This window comes from Lepisosteus platostomus, chromosome 6, assembly GCF_059453375.1.
Source record: "Lepisosteus platostomus isolate fLepPlt1 chromosome 6, fLepPlt1.hap1, whole genome shotgun sequence".
NCBI classification, from domain to species: domain Eukaryota; kingdom Metazoa; phylum Chordata; class Actinopteri; order Semionotiformes; family Lepisosteidae; genus Lepisosteus; species Lepisosteus platostomus.
In genome coordinates this window covers 9417003-9425985 of record NC_142616.1, presented here as the reverse complement: position 1 = coordinate 9425985, position 8983 = coordinate 9417003, and the positions used below count along the sequence as shown (strand labels likewise).

Below are 8983 nucleotides of genomic sequence, written 5' to 3'. Positions count from 1 at the left end.
ACACCTGAAGAAGGCTCTGCAGCCAAAATTGTTTCTTTTCTTATCTTTTCAGCATGGAATAAACATTATTATTTATTATGTCCAGGTGAAGAGATACCAGCTGGGACCTGGTGAATGGCACCTGGTGAAAATGGATGGTCAGCTCGGAATATTTTCCAGTTAATCACATACGGTTATGTGGGGGCTGTCGCATGTGTTTTTTTGCGTCCTGTCTCATGGGAGAAGTAATAAGCTCTATACTGTAGAAGTATACAGGTAGTATTATATATATAGTATAGTATTGTGTATACAGTATTGTATTGTATATATTATCTAGTATTGCATTGTGTATATATAGTATTGTACTATAACTGTAAAAATTGTTGTAATTGTTGTATATACTGTACTATAGATGCTCACACCTGAAGAAGGCTCCACGGCCGAAACGTTGTGTTCTCTTTCTTCTGTTTTTCAGCATGAATTAAACCTATTACTTGTTCCTATATAGTATTGTATATACATATAAGTATATATAGTACTGGCCCTGCTTGTCTGTAAAGCAATGAAGGGACTGCAGCCTGGGTCCCTGCACCACCAGATGTCCCCTGGACCCTCCCGAAAAGCTGCCCTAGATCTGGGCGGGACTAGGGGGGATGGGTCAGGCGAGAACTCCCCCCCCCGCGGACGGTTCTCCACCGTCTGCGGATTCCAGACGACCTCGGGACCATTTGCCAAAGCCCCAGGTCTGTAGACAGACAGCCCACTCGCTGCTCTGCCATCTCTTCGCCCGGTTCGCCACAGAGCAGCAGAGCGGACTGGCCTACAGTAACAGCGGGGGATGGATGAGTGAGGGTCAAGTGAGGGTCAGCTCACGGCCACCCGTGGCTCTGTGGCTCAGGATCTGTGCCTGTGGCTAGAAGATTGCTGGTTCAAATCCTGTGGCTGGCAGAGGAATCCTACTCTGTTGGGCCCCTGAGCAAGGCCTTTAACCCAACTGCTCCAGGGATACTATACAATGGCTGATCCTATGCTCTGACCCTCAGCTTCCCTCCCTGTCTGTGTGCCTGTGTCTCTCATGGAGAGCAAGCTGGGGTCTGCATAAAGACAAATTCCGAATGCAAGAAATTGTATATGGCCAGTAAAGTGATCTTATTTCACTTTATTAGCCATATACAATTTCTTGCATTCGTTATGTACAGTTCCCCCATCACAGATATGTGACCCTCCATCACCAACACCGCCCCACGCTGCCGCTGCCCAGTATGGGTGATTAGAGAGCCTTGCGCCCGACGGGGGTCACGAACCCACTACCCTGAGTTCACGAGTCTCATGCTCTACCAACAGAGCGAGTCGGGGCGCTACAGCATCAAGACATCCAGGGAATTACGGCTCAGTTTAAAACTTCAATTCTCCATCTCGTCTCGGCTGAAGACTCCCCCCCACACATCCCACATCAATCCAAATATGACAAAAACAGCACGTTCCTTCTTTCAAAGCTCTTTTATTAATACACAGGAGGTTAAAAAGCTGCATTTTTAGGGCCACTTTAACACGGAAAAGAAGAATTTCAGAGAAAACAGATATGTGCACAGTTCTTCATATCGACCGTTTCTACATTTCAGCAGCGTAACCCCTGACAGAGGCTTGTAGCAGAAGAGCCCTGCAGTACATTTGGTTCTGTTGTCTTACTGAGGGAAAAGCTTCCACAATCGCCAGAGTTCCAGTTAGGGAAACAGGGAGAATAAGGCACAGGGAAGAGGCTCCCTTGATCTCTGTATGGGCTGGTCTTTGAGCTCTCGATTATTTAACCGAGCCCAAAACATCGTCTAAACCAGCCTCCACACTCATTGTGTCCAGTTCTGGAGCTGTCACACGTCGAAATGAACCTTTGAATGTCCGGAAATGGCCGAAAAGGTGAGGCTCAGCAGACGTGGCGAACTACGGAAGAGGACTTCAAAGCAGTGCTCAGCGCAAGGGCTGGTTCAGCAAGTAGGGGAGACGTATGGATTTGAACCTGGACTCTCGCCCTCGGCGGGACCAGTGCCTTACAAGAAGAGGCGCAGTGCTGCCGTTCAGCAAGTAGGGCGGCTGTGCTGGATGGAAGACAGCGGGCACTGGGGTCACCTGGGGTTCGGCCGGGACAGGACTGGGGGACCCCAGATCGCGGTTCAGGGTAGGGTAAGGACCAGAGGAATGGCCGGGGTTGTGACTCTGGGGTTGGGGTATCATCAGGGTTGAGTATTTAGTCACTAGCTTAGCCTCAGGAGTGCCATACAGGGCTCGGATGAAATCCCAGCAATCTCCTTCATTTTTCCCGAAACGCCTCCCGGTGACGGATTAATCAAAACAGGCACGATCCCTCTTCTGCAGAGTCTCCGTCCCTAACTTGAGAAATCCCGGGCTCGTTTCTCCAAGCCCTCCTAGCTGAGGCCGGGAGCAGGCTCGGGAACAGGTTCGGGAACGGCCCCCTTCCCGGTGCTCTGGCGCAACTCCCCCAGGATCTCGTGCAGCTCCACCAGCCCCGCCTGCAGCTCCCCGGCCACCTCCCGGATCTTCGCCGCCAGCTCCGTGCGGGCGCCGCGGTGGAGCTCCATGGAATCGCGGGCGATGAAGAAGACGTCCAGCCCCAGGAAGAGCGCCGAGAGGACGCCGGTGGCCACGCTGGCCACCCGCACGGCCCGGGCGGCCCCCGAGGCCACCTCGGCCAGCTGCACCACCCTCACGATCTCCGAGACGTTGGCCAGGCCTTTCCCGGCCCTGGCCCCCGCCTGGAAGACCCCCTCCGCGCTGGGCAGGGCCTTCCGGGCGATGTCTTCGTTAAAGCCGGAGTAATCCAGCCTCTGCAGGTTCTCCATCCCGTGCTTCACGAACTCCAGGCACTCCTGGATCGGCTTCATCCTCTCCTGGTAGTCCTGGATGACCTTCTCCACCTTCTGGCGGTCCCAGGATCTGCTGACCGAGTCGGAGACGGTGGCCGAGGCGCTGGTCACGCCGCCGGCCGTGGCCACCCCCAGCCCCACCGCCGTCACGATCACGGACGCCCCGAAGGTGAAGGGGGCGAGGATGAGGCCGGTGATGGTGGCGATCCCGCCGGCCGCGCTCACCACGCCCCCCGTCACACTGGCGATGGTCGCGCCGCGGTGGAAGCGGTCCACGCCGTCGGCGATCTGCCACAGCTCGTCCACCAGCGCCTGGAGCTCCTGGGCCCGGTCCTCGAACAGTTGGCTGAACAGCTGGATGCCTTTGTAGACCCGGCTGGCCGTGTCAGCCAGTCGCCTGCGCAGGGACAGAGAACAAGTGCTCGGTTTAGGGATTACAGTTTCACATGGGCAAGAGGCTTGGGGAACCGTTTTAAAAACGGTGATCACAGCGATCTACAGTATGTCACTGTAGAGTGGATCACTAACTGCAACTGATTACTCCTCTGTTACAGTGATCTACAGTATGTGACTGTAGAGTGGATCACTAACTGCAATGGATTACTCCTCTGTTACAGTGATCTACAGTATGTCACTGTAGAGTGGATCACTAATTGCAATGGATTACTCCTCTGTTACAGTGATCTATGGTATGTGACTGTAGAGTGGATCACTAACTGTAATGGATTACTACTTGGTTACAGTGATCTATGGTATGTGTCTGCAGAGTAGATCACTAACTGTAATGGATTACTCCTCTGTTGCAGTGATCTACGGTATGTGACTGCAGAGTAGATCACTAACTGTAATGGATTACTCCTCTGTTGCAGTGATCTACGGTATGTGACTGCAGAGTGGATCACTAGGTGTAATGGATTACTACTTGGTTACAGTGACCTACAGCATGTGACTGTAGAGTAGATCACTAACTGTAATGGATTACTCCTCAGTTACAGTGATCTAAAGTACATAACTGTAGGGTGATCCCCAACATTTAAATGGCTCTACACATTGTAGTTACAATCCATCACAGTTACTTGTGTAAGCAATCCCTTACACAATTAACTGTAATGGATTACTTTATAATAGCACTTTTCATTGCTGCTCAACTGATCATAAAGGGTGGCAAGACTTCAGACATTAGAAACCTGCAAAACCTGTTGGAAGGCAGCTCTCCAGGAAAAGGAGTACAGGCCCTAAGTGGCTCTCACTGGATGACCTCATGACCTGTGGCCACAAAGAGAAAGCAACCAGCTAGGTGCCAGTCATTTATAAAGCCACTGGACTTCACCATCACCTTAAATGCCTTCAATCCAGGACAGAGAACATATTTCAGCCAGTACTGAAGACATGTGAACTTCAACTGCTGTGGTAAAATGACATCACCCCTCTTTACAGTCTATGCGTTTCTATTTGCTCTCTGAGAAACGATGAACATTTAGCAGGTGTTACTGAATAGGAGCAAACTGAACTGTTGTCTTAATGCCTTCGTTAAGCGGGTAAGCAGCCAAGATGTGATTAGCAGCATTCCGACTCCTGATAAGATTGTTTCCAGGAGGGGTGGGCCCCTGTATGAGCAGCTTCTACTGGAACGAGATGAGGGCCTCTGATCCCTGCCACCTTCCCACATGCAAGGGCTCGTGGGAGAAAAGCACTGAAGCGATAAAGCACGCGTCACCTGTTCTCCTGCTCCTCGGTGAAACCTTCATCCGAGCTCCAGTTGTCCCAGCCTGAGAGGAGACAAACAGGGGTTCAGTGATCCCAACGCCGGCTGGACACACCCATAGCCAGAAAACACACAGCCAACGGGATGTGCCCATAAGCTCTGCTGAATCCCAGGAACACAACAAGCATTCACACCCTGTCAGATCCCTGTAAATCCACCACAGACAGGGGGCAGTAAAGCTCACCTTCCTCCGTGTACCACCAGTCCAGCAGGCTGTCCGCTTCCTGACACGGCGAGAGACGGAGAGGAGAAAGAAAAATTCAAATGAACACGTATGCACAGTCCGTATATCTTACTGTAATCAACCGCTACTGGCCTTCCTGTGAAAAAGTCTGTGAGCCGCTGCTTTCATGAGATGAGGTGAACTGCTTTTCCCTGCTTATGCAGTTGCTGCTCTAAAACCTACAACACCAAATCCTGTCTGAGCTACCAGGGTAGTGGCAGGAAACCAAACACATAGCAGACTGCACTGATCACCTCACCCACATTCACAGACTCGGGTAAAATCACCCACATCTTGAATGCCACACTATATCTCTAGCTTCAGTAAAAATGGGCAGTTTGTTTTGGGAATGTTCTGAGGCCATAATTCAGATCCACGGGTTACCTACTGCATTAGGAAAAAAGTAGAGTATCTCACCTGGGGCGAAAACAGAGCTGCAGTGTTTTGTTAACTCACCCCTGTCTCTTCTTTCCCACAGAATAGGTCCTCAAACTCTACATCTTCGGAGTCCAGCAGTGTCTTTTCCTGCCAGCGGCCAAGAAGACAAGACAGGTGTCAATAAGAGACGCCGTGTTCCCATCTTGCTCCACAGCTGACTGGTCTGAAGCGGGGGAACCCAGCTGTGGTCTGAGGGAGCCCCAGCCAGTTAGTCTGATAGCCGAGAGTGGTTCCCCACCCAGGACCTGGATTGGGGACCCCTAAGCCACAAGACTCACCGGACTGGGGTCCCCTGGACCAAGACTGGGAACCCCCTAGTCTGAAGATCTTGTTCGGCTATTTCTTGGCCAGGGTCCTCACCTAAAGGAGGCTGCGGGTTCGATTCCCCAGCGGCTCTCCGTCAGCTGTGCTCCCACCTCCCACGCCCAGAGCCCCTGCCGCTCACAGCCACGCCCCCTGTGCGTTTCCTTCAAAACGGCTCCCGGAGAGAGAGGGCGTTTCTCCAGCCTGGCACCATTTCAAACCTCAGCGCTCCTGGTGTGTCAGGGTGCGAGCTGATGTCCGTAACCCCCCCCCCCCCCGGCCCCACTATGCCGTGATCAGCACAGGGGCGACATGACTATAGCAGCTAAACCCCACCCCCCAAAAAAAAACAATCTACCAAAGCCTGGCTCCTAACCCAGAAGGGCTTGGAGAGAGGGAGGGCTGGAGACAAGGAGTCGCCACTCACCTCCGTGTCCTGTGGCCCGCTCCTGGCGGGCCCGGCGCCCACATCCCGGTTCTTCTCCATCCGGACCAGCCGCGAGAGGAGAGGAAAAGAGGAGGTGTCTCGGACACTACAGCCGGAACCGGATCCCTGGGGCGACGCCGACCCGGGATCGTAGCTCTTCAGCCCAGGCGAACTCGCTGCAGCTGTAATAGAGCCGTTTCCTGGTCCCAAAAACAAACAAAGAAAGAAATATAGGCAGTTGAGAAACACTGCTCCGTCCCTCCCTCGACAAACACCATCTGCTGTCTGGGCCTACGACTCGACCTGTGACCCCAGCCCATTTTCCCCAAGCTAAATACCAGAGGTGAACGGCCAGAATATTCACCGCTCAAAACGGGGTGGCCAGTTCAAGACGCGAGAGCTTTCTGGCAACACTTCACGCTGCACTTGCGTCTCAAATACTTCAATGAAATTGAGTGTTGTTACGTAAAATATTATGAGTTTTAAAAATTGTACAATTCCACGGCAGCTTTGTTTAACGTTGAGTAGGCTTGACAGGTAAACGTCTAGCGCTTCGAGAGGTCGGAACAGGCAACGTCGGCGCTCGGCGCAGAACTGGGGTGGGCGAACTCTGCCCTGACTGCGCGTCATGAAGGGGGGCAGGAGCGCCAGTGTGTGCGGACCGGGACACGGCCAGAGAGCGGCTCGACCCTCAGCCGTGGAACCGGCGGACTCTCGAAGTCCACACCGGGGCTGGGTCTCGGCAGTGCGGTATCTGGGACACGGCCTCAGTACCTGGAGTCTTTCCGGAAGTGCGTACCCTGCAAAACCCGCAGCACCCTGCTAGTTTCCAAGACGTATTTGGACTTTTTTTCAGCGGTGAATCAAACCTTTACTTGTGGCTATATACATCCATAAACTCCTCACGGATGTGAATTTCCGGCTCGAAACCAGGAAACCCGGGTATGTTGGTTTATATACACATAAAAAAAAACAAGACGTAGCCAAGCACGAAATAAGAAGTTACACAGTGAACCCCGAACTTTACCGACCCACTACAAGACACGACACCTTAACTCAATGCGCGGCTTAAACCTAACGATTGTAAACTTCACTACAAGAATTGAACTTATTTTTTTAAAGCTGTATTAAATTCGCAAGACGATTTATGCGAAAGCGAAAGCAAACGTGTGGTTCAGCTTAAAACTTTACGCCGGAGCTGGGAGTTTCCTGTAAAAAGTGTCACTTCATGAAAAGCTTTCACGATAGAGATGAAAATATTCGGCAGTTTTCACACGTCATCTGTAGTCCAAACTGGTGGAGGGGGAAAGACAACGTGTCTTCTTCCTCATTAACCCGCGAGTAAAGGAGAGAAGAAAGTTCACCACACAAAGTTAGTCGACAACCCAGGCGTTGCTAAGTTTCACCTTGAGCTGTTTGAAACTGAAGAAACTCTTTAACTCTCATTGATTTATTCTCGACAAATCCCCGGCCCTCCTCCTCCTCCCCCACGTCGTGCCCCAAAACAAAGGCGTTTTTACCTCGGTGGCTGGTCGCCGCTGTCTCGGTCTGTGCTGACACGAAAGCGCGTTGAATCACAAGACCGGGCTGTCGCTGACCCGGCTCATTAGCAGCGCCCTCGCTCACAGCGAAAACGAAATCGAAATCGCTCCCGGGCCGAAAGAACAATAACAATAACCGGCTCTGGTTTAATCCTCACGGAAACCCCAGTGTGGGAAAGCCAGCTTTGAAAGGCCAGCCTTTATAGTTGCTCTGTGAGGGCTTACATTTTAAAATGAACATCCACCACAGAACAAAAACCGGGGACAATGGCTCTCTACGAGGTACAACGCCAGATCACTTGCATTTGATAACCAACGATTTTTCTCCCAGCCTCTTGGTATTTTGTTTGCTCGAAAGTAGATTTATCCAACACCGCTCTCTAGTAAAATGCCAGGACTTTCCTTTCCTTGTCCATTTATCTAGAACAGGGTTTGTCCAGTCTTGATCTGGCTCTTTACCCTGTTTGGACCAACTTGTCAACCTCCTCCATGTTTTTAAGTGCTGGTTCCTGAAAGAGCCCAAAAACATCCAACATCCCAGGACTAGGATCTGACAGCCAGAAGCTACACCTACTACTAATACTACTACTAATTGCTTACACTTATGTAGTGCTTTTCAGCACTACAGCTGACAGCACCTCCCCTAGTGTGAACACCTGGCTTCCTGCTGTGATTAACTTTTCTGTTAAATATGTCCATTTTTATCATACATAAGATAATTGGAAAGCAGATGAAGCTAATTTGCTTAAACATGCCAATGAGGAAACTGAGCTCATTGGTCTCTTCTTCTTTGTACACTTTTACCCTGCCCTTCCTTTAAGTAAAGTCCGGCTGCCCCATGACCTTGAATGGGATAGAGCCGTTAGTTCATAATAATAATAATAATAATAATAATAATAATAATAATAATAATAATAATAATAATAATAATTACTTGCACTTATATAGCTCTTTTCTGGACACTCCACTCACAGCACTTTACAGGTCATGGGGAATCCCACTACCGCCACCAGTGTGCAGCCCCACCTGGATGATGCTCCAGTACTCTCCCCACACACCAGCTCTCAGTGGGGAGGAGAGCAGAGTGATGAAGCCAGTTCAGAAAGGGGGGTTATCAGGAGGTCATGATCGGTAAAGACCAGGGGGAAATTTGGCCAGGACACCTACTTGTCTGGATGAAGAGACCTCTTGTTCCGTTCGTGGAGTGAGATTGTGGTATCTGCCGCTCCCACCCCAACATCTTCCTCCCTATTGCAGGGATTAAATAAGAACACAGCACAGCTCACAGGTAAGAGGAGGCCATCTGTCCAGTTGTAGTAGTTAGTAACGAATGGATCCAGAGCTCTCATCCAACCAGAGTGACCGCTTCTACATCGTGGCTGGACAGCGCGTTCCAGACTCCCACCACCCTCTATGTAAAGTTTACTG

General features: G+C 51.0%; 1 protein-coding gene across 1 annotated transcript; it reads right to left on the bottom strand.

Annotated features, from left to right (window-relative positions):
* Nucleotides 1-1460: 1460 nt before the first annotated feature.
* Nucleotides 1461-8795, bottom strand: LOC148660076 (apolipoprotein L2-like). The gene is made up of 7 exons (XM_088638140.1): nt 8723-8795; nt 7421-7567; nt 6015-6214; nt 5303-5371; nt 4808-4847; nt 4576-4627; nt 1461-3255 (listed from the first exon to the last, which is right to left on the bottom strand). The coding sequence occupies exons 1-7, from the start codon at nt 8793-8795 to the stop codon at nt 2400-2402; spliced, it is 1437 nt and encodes a 478-aa protein (XP_088494266.1). The 3' UTR covers nt 1461-2399.
* Between the last annotated feature and the right edge of the window lie 188 nt (nt 8796-8983).

Excerpts from the sequence above, each read along its gene's own strand:
- LOC148660076 (XM_088638140.1), bottom strand. The coding sequence starts at position 8,795 with ATGTTGGGGTGGGAGCGGCAGATACCACAATCTCACTCCACGAACGGA. Across the intron at positions 7,568-8,722 it reads AGGTCTCTTCATCCAGACAA|CACAGACCGAGACAGCGGCG; the intron begins GTAGGTGTCCTG and ends CTTTCGTGTCAG. Across the intron at positions 5,372-6,014 it reads GCGGGCCACAGGACACGGAG|GAAAAGACACTGCTGGACTC; the intron begins GTGAGTGGCGAC and ends GGCCGCTGGCAG.